The sequence below is a fragment of the Humulus lupulus genome, chromosome 6 (genome assembly GCF_963169125.1).
Source record: "Humulus lupulus chromosome 6, drHumLupu1.1, whole genome shotgun sequence".
NCBI lineage: Eukaryota > Viridiplantae > Streptophyta > Magnoliopsida > Rosales > Cannabaceae > Humulus > Humulus lupulus.
In genome coordinates, this window is record NC_084798.1 from 217105490 (window position 1) to 217126336 (window position 20847).

At 34.7% G+C, this 20847-nt stretch overlaps 2 protein-coding genes across 2 annotated transcripts; one reads left to right on the plus strand and one right to left on the minus strand.

The window, feature by feature from the left end:
* Window positions 1–4572: 4572 nt before the first annotated feature.
* LOC133783299 (nuclear transcription factor Y subunit B-3-like) lies at window positions 4573–5898 on the plus strand. Its single transcript, XM_062222879.1, has one exon. It carries the CDS (start codon window positions 4826–4828, stop codon window positions 5453–5455), a length of 630 nt encoding a protein of 209 aa, XP_062078863.1. The 5' UTR covers window positions 4573–4825; the 3' UTR covers window positions 5456–5898.
* A 1930-nt stretch (window positions 5899–7828) lies between these two features.
* On the minus strand, window positions 7829–11542 carry LOC133783301 (uncharacterized). Its single transcript, XM_062222880.1, has 2 exons — window positions 8838–11542; window positions 7829–8237 (listed from the first exon to the last, which is right to left on the minus strand). Exon 1 carries the CDS (start codon window positions 11190–11192, stop codon window positions 9048–9050), a length of 2145 nt encoding a protein of 714 aa, XP_062078864.1. The 5' UTR covers window positions 11193–11542; the 3' UTR covers window positions 7829–8237; window positions 8838–9047.
* Window positions 11543–20847: the final 9305 nt, after the last annotated feature.

Here is a 20847-nt window from a genome sequence, read left to right on the forward strand (position 1 = left end):
AAGAACCCTAGTCCATGAGTCTCTTGTATTAAGAGGATTGAAAGTTTGTGAGGGCAAGCTCTAATGGAGTATTCTCAGGCAGCGTTTAGATTGCTCTGAGTACAAGGTTTTTTCTCTCTAAAAATGGAACAATTTACAATGAGGCTCCCAACCCTATTTATAGAGGTTGGGGTCATTAATACTAATCATAAAAAATTAATACATATTATTCTCATTACTGGGGGATTAATATCAATTCAATGCATTGGGCTGCATTGAATAGAGACCGCGGCCCAAGCGAGATTTGCGGGGCCCACTACAGAAAGGTACCCACTTTATGGGGAGCATGCCCCTGGTATTGTCAGGGGCATATTGTACGTATTTCCGTGTCAGACGGCGTAGTGGGAGTGCGAGTAGTCGAGTCATACAATCGACAACATTGTAGGCGGATCGCCTAAATGGGTTGTCAGGTATTCCTCTGATGCTACTAATGCGCATTGGCTGATACCTGGCTTATCCTTTAGATCCTAAGGGCAATGTCCTCGGCCTGGAATATAAATGATGGCAAAAAAATCGTGGACTGTCAAGCACCCTCGGGACATAGCCTTAGGAAGACGTTCGTAGCTCTCAGGACATGGCCCTGGGGAGATGTCGACGTCCTCCCTCTATCCGAGGGGAATAATCTCCAACTGTAGGATCGACCACCAGAGGACTTATCCTCGGGGCGCGACCTCGTCGAAAGAAGCACATGTCCTACTCGGACAATCACGTGTCCTTGGGTGAAAATACCGACAACAATATAGATATACAAGAGGATTTAATTCAAGATAATAATATAAAAAATTATATGTGATCGCTAAATAAAGTGGGAGCTTTATTTAATAAAGATTATGAGTACGGTTGATCTTCTATTTAAGACAAAATAATTTATCATGACTATTAAGTGTAGTGACACAAAAAGATAGAGGTGTCGTATACAATATAGATTGTATTGGACTGGGACACGATGAAAGAAAGAACTTCTAATAATGTTTGTTAAACTATAGAAGTTTAACATTCATCAATCGATGGTCCTTTGAGACTTTACCTCAATTCTGAAGTGAGTAATGAACTCCTATTTATGTTTTTATGACGTTTGACTTATCGAGTAAGGTCTAATATTCCTACGACTGAATTTCTGATATCTTGGAGTCATAGAACTATAAGTGGCTGGGAACATACTTAACATATATGGAATATGCTCCTTACTTAAATGAAAGAATATTAGTTGTTCCTTTTAGTGTTGATTCGGGGCTTGAACATAGAGCGTTCAATTTTTGTTAGAGAACAAAAATTTCATTCTGTAATTAAATTTATAGAATATTGTTCATTAGAGGAACAATGAAACAAATTGATAAAGAGATAATTAGAGAGGATAATGAATATTTAGACCTAACTCTAATTATGAACAAGTAGCAAAGGGTCATAACTCATGCAATGAAAAAAATCAATGGACGACTTTATAGTCATAGCTTCTAATAATATAAGATTGTATTTTTTAGAGTTCAACTAATTTTTAGTATTCATAGCTAATAACTTAATTAATGGAACTAAGAGTTTTTTAAATTAATTAAATTATTTGAGAACTACAGATCCATACTGTCCCTGTACTAGCTCGATAACACAGAGGCCATTTTTTGGTATTAAAAGGAAATAATTAAAAATAATAAATTTTTAATCTCACAAATTAATATTATTGGTGAAATAATTCATAGTTAAGAGTTCAACTATGAATTTCTAGTAGAATAATTCATATCTAATAAATTAATTAATGGAACTAAGAGTTTAAAATTAATTAATTCATATTTAAAATATTATTTCATAAATAATATTTAATGGCAAATAAAATTATATTGTTAATTTTTTTAAATTAATTTAATCATATTTAATTTTATGGTATAATTATATATTGCATAAAATAATATGATAAATGTTCAACAAATAGAGTTATATAGAGATAAAATACCACAGGGCCCAAAGCCCTATAGTTCCAAATTGATTGTGGCCCACGCATAGGCCCAATGAGATTAGGGCCCAAAGTCTTGTAGTTGGCGCCAATCACAGTCCAAAGGGACTGTGACCCATGCATAGGCCCAGTGAGATTAGAGCTAGGTCTTATTTCTATTGTTATATTAATAAAATATAACATCAAGAAAAAAGAAGACATCATATGCATTTTCACATTATTTTCCAAAATAGAAAAATAGAGAACTTTTTTCTCTCTGAATTAAGACAAGAACATTCTCTCATGTGTTGAGATTTAATAGTGTGTTCTTGTGTATCCTACCAAATAACATAGACATCAACCTATCTAATTCTCTTTGTGTGAGTCATAGTATGGAAGATGATGGGTTAGGAGGCTGAGATGTTATTTGATCTACACGTGTTCTATATCTACAAAAGATATTTGTATTTTTCTTTTTATTCAGATTCATGTTGCATGAGAAATATCTCATTCTGGTTATGGTTCCTAGAGTGATTCATTCTTATGCTTTAATAATTGTTATTATCGCATTGAAATATTATCTCATGCTTCTGATGCACTGTCAATCACATGATCAAAAACTAACAACTGCAACCCAGAAACAACGACCATTCAATTATAGTATCAAGTGAAATAATGTTATGCACCACTAAAAATAAGGCAACATAGTCAACTAGTCTATTTTTCACCTATAGATAGTCAATAGCAACACAATAACATGGCACACAAAATGAATTAATTCATGCATATGAAAGAAAAAAAATAGAAGATCGATATCGAATAAACAACAAAAAACTATGGCCTAATCCAAAACATAGTCAATGCAAGAGCAACACCAAAGCAACAACAAGTCAAAGTTGTTGTAAATATTTGAAGAAAAAGAATGAATATAGAAAGAGATGGAGAGAGTGGTGTTGGGCTAGAGAGAAAAAAAAAAGATAAATGAGCAATGTCTCATATTGATCTCCGAAAAAAAAATATAGAAAAAAAAAGATGGAAGATGAATAGAAGGTGGAATGGGTATGAGGTAGGGGTGTTCATTGATCGGTTTGGGCGGGTTGGTTAGATTTTTGACAAACCCAAACTTATGATCGGGTTGGTACTTTTCAACTCGTAACCCACCCAATTAAAAAAAATTGAAGTTCAACCCGAGTATCGGTTTGGGCGGGCCGAAACTTTTAAAAAAAATCATTTTTCACCAATTTTTTTATTATTTTCTCTATTTTTAGTTTATATTTGTAACTAAAATGATTATTACTTTCAAATATAAGATTTTTTATAAAAAAAAATAATAATTTGAATTTAGTTTTATATATGTATGATTAATAATTAAATAAATATAAAATTAAAAAAAGTAGACAAATTCTTAATTAGGTGGGTTACCAAAAATTTTAACCTGCCAAAAATAGTGATTGGGCGGTTTAAAATGAAAGACAGATTTTTTGGATTGTATTTTTTGTCGATTTTTTTTAGATGGTTTGGGCGAGTTGCAATTTTTTTTGCACAGCCCTAGTACGAGGTATTGGGCAACGCACAAGAGAAGATAAGGAAAAAAGTGATTAATAGGTATCGAAAGAATAAATAGGTAGTTTGTGGATGTTGCTTTCTTGAATGGTTGGGCTTGTATTGCTATGGTGGTTCAGGATGCAAATTCGTACATCTTACTGTTGGTAAATTAGATTAAAAAAAAACCAAAGATATATATTAGACCAATTACACATAGTGCACTTGTGACAAAAAATTATTGGGTGCATGAACTTGAGTAAAATTAAATGAAGTGTAAGATAGTCATGTTATTTTTTTTTATTATTATTACTTTACTTTACTTTATTTTACTTTTAACTCACAAATAAACTTTTCTTATTTTAAAAAAATATATATTTTATAATAGATCAAGTAATAAAAAAGATAATTCTTTAAATTAAACAAAGTGATCTAGTTCATAAATATTTAAGGAGAGGCCCGCGTGGGAAGTGTTTTTCTACACTGATTTATTGTCGTTTTCTTGGTTTTCTTGTCGTTTTTCATTTGATGCTTTTTGGATTGGAAATTGGCGTTTTCCATTCCCAAAACACGTGTCGTTTTCTTATAATTTTTTCAAAAATAATTATTCATTATTTCATTGATGTCGTTTTTTCTTTGCCGTCGTTTTTTTTGTTGATGTTGTTTTTCGTTTTTTCTAATTGTCTGTCTGTCCGAATCAAGTTTGTTAGTTATCGTTACATTTACTGTCGTTTTCTCTTTTGCCTTATTATCTCCCCCCAAAACAATTTATAAAACTAATAAAAATAACTATAATAATAATGAAATAAAATAAAATAAATTTTCATTTTAATAAATAAAAAACAGAAAAGAAAAAGCCAGGTCAGACTCGTTCAAAAAAAATAAAATAAAGCCAGGTCAGACAAACCACGTGCTAGATACCAAATCAACGGCCGATATTATGCCCCTCTAGACCAATCCAACGGTTTTAATCTCGTCCGTGCAAATTCACACTTATCAACAAACAACGGTCCATATTCGTCCACGAGTTCAAAAGATATGCTTTATTAACCCGAACGATCCAACGGACTCAACTCATTCTCTCCCAAACTCTCTCTCTCTCTCTTCTTTCTCTCTCTACTCTTTCACTCACTTCGCCGGCGACGGTATCAAAACCCTCGCCGTCGACCAATCTTTCATCGTCTCAGAGAATTGAAATTACCCAAATTCTGATTCTGAAAACACTGATTTCGAGAATTGAGAATCCGTAAACCCTAGCTATATATATAAATAGCTTCAGTTAAACTGTAGCTGAAGCTTAAGCTGAGAGAATTTTCATCAATGGCGGACTCGGACAATGACTCGGGAGGACACAACACCGGAGCGAACGCGAACAACGAGCTATCTCCGAGAGAGCAGGACAGGCTTTTGCCGATAGCGAACGTGAGCAGGATCATGAAGAAGGCTTTACCGGCGAACGCGAAGATCTCCAAGGACGCCAAGGAGACAGTTCAGGAGTGCGTCTCTGAGTTCATCAGCTTCATCACCGGCGAAGCCTCCGATAAGTGTCAAAGAGAGAAGAGGAAGACAATCAACGGCGACGATCTGCTCTGGGCCATGACCACGCTGGGGTTCGAGGAGTACGTGGAGCCACTCAAGATCTACTTACAGAGGTTTCGGGAGATGGAGGGAGAGAAAGGTGGCTCCGCGGTGGCGGCGCGTGATAAGGACGCTGTCTCGGGGAGCGTCGGAAACGGTGGCGGGTATGGAGACGGTGGCGGCGGCGGCGGTGGCGGGGGTGGTGGTGGGATGTACGGAAGTGGAATGGTTATGATGGGCCAGCAACATCAGGGACACGTGTACGGTTCTGGTGGGTTTCATCAAATGGCTAGCAATAGTGGTGGTGGGCTTGGGCCTAAGTCTGGGCCTGGTCATTTGAGCCCAAATTCGAATTATGGTAGGCCGAGATAGTGATAATATAGACTCATTCACTCACATGGTCTCTACTTACTCCTAAATATATAATAATCAAAGATTAAATAGAGATTAGAGGGGAAAACATTAAAATGTTAATTCTTGCTCATTATCACTACGACTCTTTTTCTATTTATTCATCAAAAACCATATATACATATATATATAATATATATGTATATGTATGTATATGTATATGTATATGCATGTATTGTATCGTTTTTACTATTAGAAGCCAAATCTTGAGTAAGTTGGGAATTGGGGTTATATAATGTATTTAGATTTGCATATTGAGCTTGATTTGAAGGTTTAGATTTAGGTTTTATTTGTTAATTATCTAATTTTCGTATGTATTTGGGATTAATGAAGTGACATAAAACTGTACTTACTAATTCTCATCTTGTACTCCAATAACTTATTATTCTATCTTTCATTTCAAATGTCATATTAGTTTTTGTTTTTTTTATAATTTTGATTTTCCTAGTACTGAGTATTAGCATAGTATTGTTAATTGTCTTCTTCTTAATCTAAGAGGAGATATTTTTTAACTTTTATGCTATTAAGGTTTAAATTAAATGTGTAGGTTTTAAATTTTGTCACCTTTATGAAAAAAACAATTAAATCTTTTATGTATTTTGGATATTAGTTTTATGTATTAATGTGTAGATTTAATGTATATTGGATGGTTGTGACTTCAGACTTCTAGTAATTACCAACTATCTGATTAATAATCAAATTGCTTTTTGGATGGTTGTGAGTCGAACAAGATTCAAGTTCTAAATGTGTACTGATATTTATTATGTTATATTAATGATGTATTTTTCAAAAAATATATATATAAATAGTGTAAAATTATATCAAATGAAGTTGTTGGGTAAATATATTAATTATGAATAAATTTATGAGGTTTTGTGACAAGGTAGTCATACTTAGATAAGTTATGATGCCAAATTTTATTTTATTTTCTTATGACGATGTTTATCGAAATCATAGTAAATCTTTTCTAAATTTTCAAAAAATAATTCTAAATAATTTATTGGGCTTAAAACATGGTTGAATAAAATTATAAAGCATGTTAAATCTTAAATAAATTTGGAGTCGTGTTTTCAACTCAATAAATTATTCAGATATTCTTGAAAAATAAAAAAGTTCATATCTTATTTACATGTTAAAAATTATTATAAAAAAACTCCCTGTGTTAGAAACTTTTATATATAATTATATTATTTTCTCTATAATAATTCGATTTACTATATATGTAAAGTACAAAATTATCTAAAAGGATTAATCTTTCTAAAATAAAGAACTTCCAAAACCTATATATGCATACATATCCTGCATTGGTATATAGTTCAACTTTCAACAAAAACGGCAAATAATTGTTGTGTATTAATGTATGGTACAGATTTATCTTACTATAAAAGCCATGTCTACTTCATGCTACAGAATTTCACTACCATTATTAGCATTTACAAGAAAATCACAGTCAAGCACACAATATTCACATTTCAGTACACTAAAATAAAAATAAATAAATATATAACTAAAACAGCTGTGGTTACATGTGCACAATAGTTTGGATACACATACCTAACAATACATATTCACAACAAAAAATAATTTCTTTGCTTGATTTGGAAAAACATTTGTCAGGGCTTCTCCAAATAGTATTTCCCAAATCATTTGGCCAAGATTCATCCATATATGATGAAAATGTGTAACAATGTACTATGAAGTCTCAACCCTGATTGGGAAGTAATAATAGAGCAATGCAGACAAATCAACCATTTTATTTGTTGTGACAGACATGTTCAGTTGACCATTCATCAAAACAGCAAAACAAAAACAGAACATGTTCAACCAATGACAAGCAAAAGAATCAAGGAAAGGCAGTTGGGGCTGTGTTTGTTTCAAAAAACAGTCAAATCAAAACTATCTAAATTTCTGCTGATGAAAAAGGGCAAACTTTTAAGATGAACAAAACTAATTTCAGCAAAAGGTCATGTGAAAAATATTCTTCAAGTTTTGCTTTGAAAATCATCAACACAAACAGTTTGAACTTCTGAAATGAGTAATCAATCACCTGATTCCATGTGACCTGTCAACTGCAAAATGTAATTTCTAAACAGACAAAGGAAGGAGTAGAGAATAGAGAATCTGGATAAAGCAGCAAATATTATGAAAGAGATCTATTCCATAAATATTTCCAGTATGTACAAAGCCGTATAGGTTACAACCTCAGGGTACAACTACCTACTACAACTACTTCAATGAATGGGTTAGGGGTTACTACAAGTACAACTTCACAAAAAAATGTGCACAATGAACAACAACATGGTCGTATACAAGAATCAAAAAAAAGAGAGGATATAACGATACAACAATACAAATGATACAACAACTAGCCAATCAAAAAAGGGGCGGTGCAAGCAACATCCTCAGATAAATCCTATTACATCATCATCATCATGACCATTTCAAGCATCAAGTTCCAAAATAATCTAACCACATTCCAGACTTCGGCAATTCAAGCCATAACATCATCATCATCATAACATTGATATTTTGTTTTTATCAAGTGCTAATTAGCTAAAACATAAAGGCAAAGAAATCTATAAAAACTTAAAAGCAAGAGTCCGCTTCTAAATCTATTAGGGTATGGCGCAACACTGTTCGGTCTCCTGTCCCATACTGAAGCTAAGAGGTCCCTCTTCGTCGTAATGGAAGCTCACACTTCCCTGTGAATGCCTTTGGTTCTCATACAAGGAAGGCCATCAAGCTACCAATCAAAGAATATGACAATTAAGAAATGCAGGGTCAGCATGATTCTAGAGCAGTAATTAATTAAAAAAAGGTAGATATCTATCTCATCTATAGAGAAAGAATGTCAAATAAAAGTAAACTTTACCAAACATAATACAAAAAAAAAGGCTACATAATCAGAAATTGAAATTTCATCTAAGGTAATTTCAATTTCTTCAACTGATGAGAGCAAGAGACATTAGCAAAAGTGATGAAAAATATGTTTCGGCCTTGGGACAAAAAAGATAAGTTTTGTTGAAATAATAATTTTAAATTGAAAACTACCAGGACCCTTATTCAACTGCCAGAATAACAAAAAAAAAACACACCTGTCTGAAGTCTTAGTATTATGTAGATTGGCAAAAATACTTAATTGCTACGAGTTAAATGATTAAGAAAAGCAAAATTTATTAAAACCATATCAATAAACTAGAGTTAGACTTGGAGGAAAAAGGCAACTAAATACCTAGGCCTATAACATAATCATTAGCAAACATATAAATAACAATTTATTAACATGCTATACCAATAGAATCTATTCTTTCAAGCAGAAAATAAATTGACTTTATTCAGTTACCTTTTCTCATGCAAGAACCGAATTGTGCTTCCATGTACGATAAGCAATCCAGAGACTGACGTACTGCAGTGATCAACCAATGAATGAACGGGCCATAAGACATCAGTTGAAAAAGAGTCCAAATAGCATTACAAACCCCCAAAAGTTTCTTCACTTTCACTTTCTACTTTGCAAATAAGAATTATCTAGAAATAAGAAGCATCAAAGCAGTTATTCGGAAGTGAGCCTCCGCCTCTTCCCATAATCAGCATCCCTTGATCTTGATCGATGATCATCCTCTTGAGAGACCCGTCCCTTGTTGTGAGTCCTTGATGACCGTCCCCTTTCCCACTCATCATCATGTTCAGTGTCACGGTCTCTGTACCTATGATGGTCAGCATATCGGTCCCTATCTTCCCTATGCCTATCACGGTCCCTTTCACGTTCACGGTCACGAGAACGTTCTCTATCCCGATCACGCTCCCTTTCCCGGTCTCGACCAGCGTCTCTATCATCACGATGCCTTCTTTCAGACCAGTCATCATGACTGGTATCTTTTTCTCTAGGTGCATCCCTATCATAAGCCTGATCCCTATCCTCCCGATACCTTCTATCAGAAGACCCAGACCAGTCCCTCTCGGAACCTCTATCTTTCTCCTTCATGGCATTGGGCCAGCCTCCTCTATCATGACTAACCTCCCCATATTGATGGTCAGATGCAGCCTCTTCACCATAACTAGACTCCCCAGCTCTTCCCCCACCATGCTCTTCACCACCACCCCATCCACCCATGCTAGGATCTGCCCACATTCCCATATTAGGCCCATCGACACCTGCGGTTGGCATCATTCCCATTCCATTCATGGGCATTCCCCTTCCAAAAAATGCAGGATTAACGTGTGGGGCAACTCCAGGCAAACCAACACTTCCAACGGGAGGGAAAGAAGACAAAATCCCAGAAAATGGAGGCGTTGGGGCACCGGGAAAACCTCCATAACTGCCCATTCTCCCCATTGGAGCGCCGAAAGCTGGATCAAAACCCTGGCCCATCATTGACTGAGGGTGCAATAAGGGCGGGGTGGCACCAAGACCCTGCCCAAAACCATTTCCACCATTTCCCATTATGCCTCTACCACTCATTCCTCCACCCCTGTTTCTCATTGGACCAACTGGACCTCTATTTCCCATATTCTGAGCATTACCTCTTCCCCAATTACCTCTACCGTAACCTCTGTTATTATTATTATTATTATTATCTCCACCTTGATAATTCCCGCCAGTAGCAATGTTATTCCCACCAGTTTTACCACCAGCATCATTAGGCCCCCTTCTAGCCTGAGAAACGTTAGTCTGGGTCATCTGTTGATTCCTGTTTACTTGAGCCTCTCCCATTCTCTTGACACTGAATGGGGATGCAAATGCAACAAGACAAGGCCGACCATTGAACAAATGCCCATTCATCCCCTCTTTGCAGGCTGTAGCAGCAGCTGGATCGTAAAACTCAACCTGACAATAACCTTTAGACTTCCCACTTGCCTTCTCATCGAAAAATTTAACCTCCTTCACTTGTCCATACTTACATAGCTCAGACTCCAATTCTGAATCAGTGGTCCACCAATGCAAATCGCCCACAAATAATATAGTCCCGCCACCTCCGCCTCCAGCTCCAACTCCGACAACAACATTATTTCCTCCAACCCCATTAACATTAACACCTATACCAGGTTGCCTCATCATACCATCACCCCCCATGTTCCCAACATTTCCAACAACACCAACATGAGGTGGTGGAGCTTGTTGTGGTGGTGGTTGCTGCTGCTGAGGCGGCTGTTGTTGCTGTTGTTGACCAATAACATGAACCCCAACACTAGTATTCCCACTTTGCTCCTCAAACTCATTCATCTTACTCGGTCCTTGACCTAATTCAACCCTAATCCCACTTCCCCCACCCACCGACGATCCCGATCCAACATTTCCCTTCAAATCCATCTCACCCCCTCTAAATCCAAGATTCTGATTGTAACCCTCTCCTCCAACTCTCCCAACAACCCTAGCTCCAACATCTCCTCCACCAACACCACCGCCAGTGCCCTCTCCGCTACCCCCACCAACACCCGGAATCGAAACAGCAGGCTCTTGAGCCACTAAAGGCTGTTGTTGCTCAATCTTCTTCTCCTCCACAACCTCATTCCCAAAACCCAAATCCTCATTCTTTCTCATAGACTGTAAGAAACCCTCGCCGACATTTACATCGTTGTAAAGGTCCTCGTAATCGTCGTCCTCCTCCTCCTCTCCCAAGAAACCCTCATCAGCCACAGCTGAGATCGCTTCGTTGCGATGGAACTGATCCATCTGTTCCCCTCCATCTTCATCCATCCTTGTTTTCGTCAAATTTATATTCTTTCTTTTTTCCCCAGCTAAGTATCCTCCCTTTTCGCTCAAATATTTTCTAACCTCTACCACTATGATATCTATATATATAAATATATATATATAGGTTTGGAAGTTAAAGCACTTATTCGAAATCAAAATCGAACCATTGTTAAGGGAAAGAATCGAAACCAAAAACAATTCCAGATGAAGAAGAAGATTAGATTGAAGATCTTACCAGGAGATTAGACTCAGTGAGTTCGAGTTTGAGAGCGAGAAATATAGAGAACGAAACCCTAATATTGGAAGTTATGTGAGAGAAAATAGGGGAAAGAGAAAGAAAGAAAAGAAATTTTTGGGTAATTGTATTTATTTATTTATATTTAATTTTAATTTTAGTTCGCTAGAGATTACTAACGTGCGCCAGTGTGCGTCATGTACGTGTACTGTGTTTTTGTTCGTTTTCTTACTTCACCAAACAAAGATGAACTCACCAAATAATATTTTTAGCACGTGATAAACATAATATATAGTTTTGCCTTAAAATATAAAATAAATTTCATTTTTGCCCCCAATTATGCCCACTATATGAAAGTTCTTCGAAAAATTCATTATATTTAAAGTCCCTGCAAACTTTTAACGATAGTGATTTATGGGTATTCTGTTGCATTTCGTTCAATTGTGTAGATGTGGCATAATATGTGTATAGTTGTTGAAAAATTGAAAGCAAAATTAATACACCAAAACCTACCATAATAATTATAGACATTATTAGGAAATACATTATTTTCTTTCCTCTTCTCTCTTTTTCACGATTTTCTTCTCTTCAAACCCTGGGTTTAATTCTTCATTTTGTACTTGTCTTCATCAAGCATTATAAATGTCATATTCTAGGGGAAGAAGGTATGAAGAGGTTCAAGGGAGTCCCCCTCTTTGTCGTTGTGGTTGTGAGGTTGTACTAGGCATAATGTGGACTGTATACAATTTCGGGAGAAGGTTCTATGGCTGCCCTGTAGGATTGCATTTATATAAGTCTATATGCATGTTTCCTATAAATATATATTCAAAACAATATACATAGTAAAAGGCATAAAATCATACAAGCATATGAATATTACAGAGATACGTAAATACAATAACAAAACTATTAGAGTACTTACGAGATGCATGGCAAAACAATGATTACACCCTTTGGATTCCCTAACATTTTGTCATCGTTGAATGTTAGGCATTGCAAGGAATCCAAACCACTTGGAAACAAGATCACAGTCTTTCAAATCTTTCTCTAAAATAGGCTAGTGTTTGTGCGAACAAGTCTCAACACATGAGAAGATCATTCCTAGAGATAAAACTAAGAGAAAGTGGGTGGCTGGGTATAGAATACTAGTAGTGATTTTTTACTTTGTCAAATTCATCTCACCTAATGGATTCTACAACACTAATATATATATGTGGGTGCACTCTTAATGTTTATTACTCATGGATACTTACTTTAATATTAACCATTAGATTAAGATCAATGATCCATATTTATAGTTGTTAATTAATATTTTTAAAAATAAATTTTGATTTTTTCAAATTTTTGGAAGGTTTACCTGATAAAAAATATGTATTTATTATGAAAATATAATATTGTAAACTTTTTCATTTTTCAAATGTATGTCAATTTATAAATATAGCTAGTGTCTTTTATTGGTTGGAAACAATATTAATTATGGCAAAAAAAATAACTAAATTCGAAATTAATGTAGAAAAAATATATTTGCGTGTTGGTGACTTGCTATACCAAGTCACTATGTTACCACATCATCATAATTGTTAGTACTCATCTATAGGTGGTAACCATTGAGCAGTTTTCCATATATATATATGGGCAATTAGCTAGGACATAAAATAGGTTTTAGTTTCCCATTTTATTTTTAATTATCTAATAATTATAATTAATTAAATACTTGTCAAAATTAACCAATTATAATTTTGACATTTATTTAATTCATTTTATTAATATTAATACAAATTTATCAATATTAACAAAATTATTCAAATTAGCTATAATACTCTCTTTTTAAGACTTTGCAATAAAAACCTCAAAGTTTCTTCTATTTCTTTTCTCACAAAATATCAATAAATAATTTAACATTATTTATTTACATTGAACTAGCCAATATGATAGTTTTACAATTGATTATTCAAGACTACTAGGTTCATTTTGATAACAGATGACATGGGGGCCTTGGATCCATGAACTCAAGCTCCAATAAGTTACCATGAGATTATTTATAACAAATAATCTCGCTACCTTATTAATTCATCGTGACTCCATTGTAGACTGATAATTGCACTATTGAATTCATAAAACGTTTTACACTAAATGTAAATACGTGATCCATTGCTATAACCATAATCGTTATTCAATCATCTATAGATAATTTGCTAATGAGATGGGTGCAAATTACCTGTTATCCCAAAAAATGGAGATTGATGACGTGGCAATAGAGGTGACAAATGGCAGTACATGGTCCGTAAAATACACATTAAATAGTCAATAAATACATTGACTCCTCAGAGTTGTGATAAGGTGACCCGGTAGACTGACGAAGAATTGGGACTGCTTGAAAGATGTCATAACCAAGCCAAGTGCACCTTGGTCTGAGGAGAGCTAAGGAGAGTACATCCTAGGAGGCTAAGGAGAATGCATCCTAGGAGGCTAAGGAGAATGCATCCTAGGAGGCTAAGGAGAATGCATCCTAGGAGAGCTAAGGAGAGTGCATCCGATGAGAACTCAAGAGAGTGGTCCTAGGAGACCCCAGGGATTTGGTCCGAGGAGAAACATGGCATGCTAGAGGAGAGTGCCATGTTAGAGGAGAGAGGTGCATGTCCTACCACCATGCATGTCCTACCACCATGCACGTTCGACCAACAAATGTTTGTCCTACCACCATGCACATGTCTGACCAGCACTTGCATGAGTGGTCAGTAGGAAAGGTGGATCAACTAGCTAGAGAAGGACTAAGTCAAGATTCCCAGAAACAGCTTCAACAAGATACGTGGGAATCTCTCATTCTTCCCACAAATTGGGAGTTTGGTTACATTTTGAATGTTTTTTGTAATTTAAATGTAATAAATATAATAAAATATCCCGATTCTAAGGGATATCAGTTGTATGACCCTAAGCCTATAAATAGAGGGCTTATGGGATGAGAGAGGGGCTTCTTCTGCTTCTTCTTTCTAGAGAGAGAAAATTTGGGTCTGAATATTCTAGAGAGAGAAAGTGATGATATTTGAAAGAACTCTTGTATTTTTGCAATCTGTACTGAAGAAACTCAGTTGGCTCAGTCCATCTGATCTTGAGTACAGATCTATAAATCACAACTCTAAGTGGATTAGGCTATTACCGACAATCGGGGCTGAACCACTATAAAAATCTTGTGTGTTCTTTATTTTCTTTATTAAACCGTCTGTGTCATTTAAATTCTCTTGAAGGTTTGTCGTTTTTGACGTTCTCACGTCGTTGGCTAAAAACACAGTCAACATTACCGTTTTACCCCTCATTGGTATTTTATCCTTAACTCCCACTAAGTTCATTATAAATGATATTTCCGTAAACTTAATTACATAAATGAGTATTGATAAGATCATTTTTGTATTAATATTTGTTAAGTTTTTCTATGCTTGGATGGTGTTATGATAGCATTTTTAATAGTTTTAACTAAGTTTCGTGATTCTACAACATATTTTCTACGTTACGTTTTATGATGATAAATCTGACATTTTGATGGCAAGTGTAGTTAAAATAAAGTTTTAAGAATATTCAAAGCTTTCGGGATTGAAATGTGGAAGTGGTGGCAACGTGCAAGTTATCTAAGATCAAGAATTGAAGAAATTGGAGGTAGGCCGTGACTCATAAAACTCAGGCCACGGCTTGCGACATCGTTTTCAGATTTTTTATTACTTTTTAATTAGAATTTAATTGAGACTATAAAGGATGATTAGGGTTAATTTGAGAGAGATTTTTTATGACGGTTTAAGAGAGAAAAAGACTGAGAAAGGGCTGAAGAGAAGACTACAAGACTACATTACTATTGTTCATCAATCTAGTTTCTTTTCTTTCCTTAATCTCTTTAATTTTAATTATAATTATGTTTGTGATTATGATTGCTATTATGGAGTAGGTTCTTTTTAGGTTAAGGATTAATTCAAAACCCAAGACATGAATTCTTGATTATTGATAATGAATATTGTTCTTTAATTTCTCTCAATATTAGATTGTTTCTATTTTTCCAATTGAATGTTATGAATTTTGTGATTTCTTGTTAGGTGGCCAACTAATTAAGGGTTTACATTGTTCAATTGTCATCTTAGAATTACTACTCACCTAATAGTTTAGGATTCTAAGTGTGTGTGATAAATTGCAATTGATAGTGATGTCAAAAGAATTGTTGATTGTGATGAAAAATAGAACTTAGGTTAAATGAATTATATGCTTCATTAATTTATTGCCTAGATTAACTTATTTCCATAGGACTTAATGCTTTATCTAAGTTAAATATATTGTATGCTTCATAGATTTATTGCTTAGATAAAAGAGTTAATTATTGAGCGCTTCGCCTTGATTACTTATAATAGGGAGACTGGGATAATTGACTGGTTCAGCGTTATCTGTGGGGTTAATAGTTTAATTGAGAAATTTGAATAATATTTATTATTAGAGATTAGGAATGATTGATGAGGGTGGAGATTAACTTTTAACTGTTTCTTAATATCGTAATATCAATCTTTAATTGCTTTCTAGTTTATGTTATTTAATTTTGAGTTAAAAATCAAAATCCCCTTTTAAGTTTTAGTGTTAATTCTTGAATAATAAAGTGAACGATAGCCCTCGTGGGTTCGACCTGTGCTTGCTATTATACTGAAATAATTGGAAGTATTGAAAGAAAAATCATTGTTAAATTTGTGTGGTATACGACACCATCAAATTTTTGGCGCCGTTGCCGGTGACTATTTAATCAATATCAAATATAATTGATTCTTGATTCTAATTTGGTATATATATTTTATTTTCATTTTTTTTCTTTTTCTTTTATTATTATTTTTTTCTTTCTTTGTTGTTTGTCTTGCGAGAAACTTGAGATGTCTCATATGCAAGTCCTCATGAATTTTGTTCATCTTGACTTGGAGCCTTTATACAAGGCATGGTGGAGATACAAAGCTTTGCTAATGAGGTTCTCATACCATGGTTTGTCCAAAGAGTGTCAATTAGAGGTCTTTCTCAATAGGTTGAATGTCGAAGCAAGAGAATGGGTAGAAAGAGGAGATGGTACCACCAATTTCTACCAAGTATTTGTGGATGAAGCCTATTGGATGTTGGAAGACATGGCGGAATACAATGAATGGTGGTATTGGAATTGTTCAATAACCAACCAAGGGTGGGAGAGTAATTATAACAATATGGAGCCAACTTTTAACAATTGCACTCAAGGAGCAAATGAGGAAAATTGGGATAATTTTCAAGAAGTAATTATAGAAGAGAAATCTCACCAAGCGGCTCAATCAAATTCATTGGAGGTATTGATGATGGAGTATATGGCTAAAAATGACGCCTTAATTATAAGCCAAGATTCATCCTTGAGGAATTTGGAAAATTCAAAGGGGAAAGAACAAAGTGAGGAGGTCAATTTGGGGAGTGGTGAGGAGATGGAGCTACCAATGGAAGAATTTGAACATCAAATGGAGTTCTCTTCAATCCAAAGTAACGAAGAAAAGGGAGAGACAATAGTTATGTCGAATGCTATCTCTACCCAAGATGTGGATAAATTATTTGAGCAAAGTAGTGAAGAAAGGCTAAATCCACCATCACACTCCATGCAACAAGTACTCGATCCTCAATATAGTGAGCTAATGGTAATGGAAGAGTACACATATGACGATCCTTATAGGCCACCACCATCTCCACCTCCATTAGAATCATTCATTTGCATCCATCATGCTTATATTTCCAAAGAAAGTCAAGTTGAACATTGGAGCCCATCAGTTCCAAATCTAGCCAAGCTTGAGGGCATTTACAATGACAACCTTCAAGTTGTCTTATATGACGCTTATTATGGGCGTCAACCACTTATTGATGCGTCGACGAATAATTTTATATTTGCAACCTAAGGAGGATAGCAATGAATGTCACTATAATGGAGCAACACATTGTACTTGAGGGAGTTTTCTTTTCCTTATCTTTCATTTTATTTTCATTGAGGACAATGTATTGTTTAAGTGTGGGGGAAGGGAACAATTTCATTTTTCTGCAGTTGGTTTTATTTTTTTTGTTTTCGTATTTTTATTTAGTTTTATTTTATTTGTTTTTTGTGTGTTTTCTTATGTTGATCTTGTTGAAAGCATTGGTCGATGATGAAACTTTGAATTATGCTTAAAGTGATATTAGACAATGAGAAATTTTTGTATGATTTGTGTGCTTGACTCCTATGTGAATTGCTATTTTATTTTATATTGTTTTTCACTTTATGCACGATTGAATTCACCACTTAAATGTGTTGGAAAAGATTTATGCTTGTTGAAAAAAAAAATTTAAGTCCCAACCACTCTAGAAATCATTAATCAATTGTTTGAGGTGAAATCATAAGTTCACATGATTAGGAAGATGATTAAGGCAGTTCTTTGGATCGTTTGAGCCGTTCAAGCAAGCCTATTATATGATAATCCTTAGCCTCCCATGTTTGAGCCATGATGACTATTTCTTTTCTTCTATGAACCGAAATTTTTGACCTTATACTTCTTTGAAAAATATTTCTTTTTGTAACCCATTACACCATGGTTATTTATATATGATTTGATCTTGTGGGATGGTTTGTTAAAAAAAAAAAGGGAAATACTTATGGGTTATTTGTTTGGTTGTAATTTGTGTATGATCTTTATTTCTCTCCTTGGAATATTATGAAGAAAAAAAATGATTTGCAATGAAAGAAAATGCATATATGCAAATTTTGCAAAAGTATAAGTGTAGGGGAAATAGTGAGATCATTATGGAAAGAAGAGTAAAAAAAAATAGGTACTTCTTGATTTGTATGGGAAAATTTGGGACAAGTTCAAAGAATGAAGTTGATGTATGCTATGGTGTGATTTGAGCTTAAATGTATCTTTCTCAACTACCCTTAACCTTAGCCTTACATTACAAGCCTATAAAGACCTTTTGATTTTTGATCATTGTGTGTTTATATTAGTGGAGAATGATTGGTTAATGCCTATGGAGTGGATGCTTTTCATTGAAAAACATTTTGGTATATAGGGACTGATTTAAAAGAAAATGATTTGGCAAGTATAGATTAAATTTGATGCATTTGAATTGGTGTTGTGATTAAGTGCTTAGTAAATTATTTTTGAAAATCAAATGGTAAATTACATATGGAATTGAAATTCTAATGAGTATGAAAATCTAAATTGTTTTGGCATTACTTATTTGTGTGATTCTCAGAGACATTCAAGCTTTTGACAAGACCTTTGTTTAGTGAGTCTAGATTAGTTTGTTTTATTTTTAGTTTTGTTATATTAGTGTTTCGCTAAGGGACTAGCAATATTCAAGTGTGGGGAAATTAGATAAGGTCATTTTTGTATTAATATTTGTTAAGTTTTTCTATGCTTGGATGGTGTTATGATAGCATTTTGAATAGTTTTAACTAAGTTTCGTGATTCTACAACATATTTTCTACGTTGCGTTTTATGATGATAAATCTGGCATTTTGATGGCAAGTGTAGTTAAAATAAAGTCTTAGGAGTATTCAAAGCTTTCGGGATTGAAATGTGGAAGTAGTGGCAACGTGCAAGCTATCTAAGATCAAGAATTGAAGAAATTGGAGGTAGGTCGCGGCACTTTAAATGGAATTACAGTTTCAGAATTTTTTCTTCCAGACAGGCCGCTGCCTAGGGTGCCAGGCCGTTGCTCATAATTTTCAGGCCGCTGCCTGAGTGACAGATTTGTGCACAGATTTTGTTCTAGGCCGCGGCTCACATTTCTCAGGCCGCGGCTTGCGACGTCGTTTTCAGATTTTTTATTACTTTTTAATTAGAATTTAATTAAGACTATAAAGGATGGTTAGGGTTAATTTGAGAGAGATTTTTTATGACGGTTTAAGAGAGAAAAAGACTGAGAAAGGGCTAAAGAGAAGACTACAAGACTACTTACTCTTGTTCATCAATCTAGTTTCTTTTCTTTCCTTAATCTCTTTAATTTTAATTATAATTAGGGGTGAGCATCGGTCGGCTTAGGCGCTTTTTTCACAACAAAAAATCCAGAATTCGATTTTCGGTTCGGATTGGTGCAATCCAAAAACCGACCGAACCAAACCAGTTTAAAAAAAACCGACCGTTTTGGACCGCGGTTTGGTGGTTAAACCGACCAAACCGAATTGATTATTGTTTTTTTGAAAGTTTTAGTTAAAAAATTAAAAATTTTGGATTGTTAGAATCCATTTTTGTGTGTTTTTAAAACATAAATATATAGAACATAATTACATTTAAAAGTACCCTAAGTTTTTTTTTTTATTAAAAATTTTAATAATTAATAATTATATAATATTATATTATTATTTTATTGTGTTCGGTCGGTTTCGGTTTTATTGGTCGGTTCACCCAAAATTTCCAAACCGACCGAACAGTGGCGGTTTGCACCGTCGGCGGTTTTTTCAGTTTTCGGTTTAAATGGTTTTGGTTTTTTCGGTGTTCGGTAGGTCGGTGTACACGGTTTTTTCGGTTTTTCGGATTTTATGCTCAGCCCTAATTATAATTATGTTTGTGATTATGATTACTATTATGGAGTAGGTTCTTTTTAGGTTAAGGATTAATTCAAAACCCAAGACATGAATTCTTGATTATTGATAATGAATATTGTTCTTTAATTTCTCTCAATATTAGATTGTTTCTATTTTTCCAATTGAATGTTATGAATTTTGTGATTTCTTGTTAGGTGGCCAACTAATTAAGGTTTTACATTGTTCAATTGTCATCTTAGAATTACTACTCACCTAATAGTTTAGGATTCTAAGTGTGTGTGATAAATTGCAATTGATAGTGATGTCAAAAGAATTGTTGATTGTGATGAAAAATAGAACCTAGGTTAAATGAATTATATGCTTCATTAATTTATTGCCTAGATTAACTTGTTTCCATAGGACTTAATGCTTTATCTAAGTTAAATAGATTGTATGTGTTACACCCAAAAATTGGAGATCAACGGCATGGCAATAAAGATGACAAAATGCATCCTAGGAGGCTAGAGAGAGTGATCCTAGGAGAACCCAAGGATGAGGTCCGAGGAGAACTCAAGAAAGTGGTCTTAGGAGACCCCAAGGAGAAAGTGGTCCTAGGAGACCCCAAGGAGTATGTGGTCCTAGGAGACCCCAAGGAGGATGTCCGAGGTAAGCCTCCCAAGGTTTCCTAAGTGTTGGCTCGAAAGTGTCCAAGGTAAGTAGCTAAGGAGGAGGAGTCCCATGAAATTCAAGAATGGAGACTTAGATTTTGACAAGGAGAGCCTACACAATGTCCGATCGGACATAGTTGGGAGATGCTAAAGGAGAGTGCCTCAGACTTGTCCAAGGTGAGATGCCAAAGAGAGTGCCTCAGACTTGTCCAAGGTGAGATGCCAAGGAGGATGCCTCGG

Bases quoted from the DNA above. Each gene is read 5' to 3' on its own strand.
- LOC133783301 (XM_062222880.1), bottom strand. From the start codon at position 11,192: ATGGATGAAGATGGAGGGGAACAGATGGATCAGTTCCATCGCAACGAA.
- LOC133783299 (XM_062222879.1), top strand. From the start codon at position 4,826: ATGGCGGACTCGGACAATGACTCGGGAGGACACAACACCGGAGCGAAC.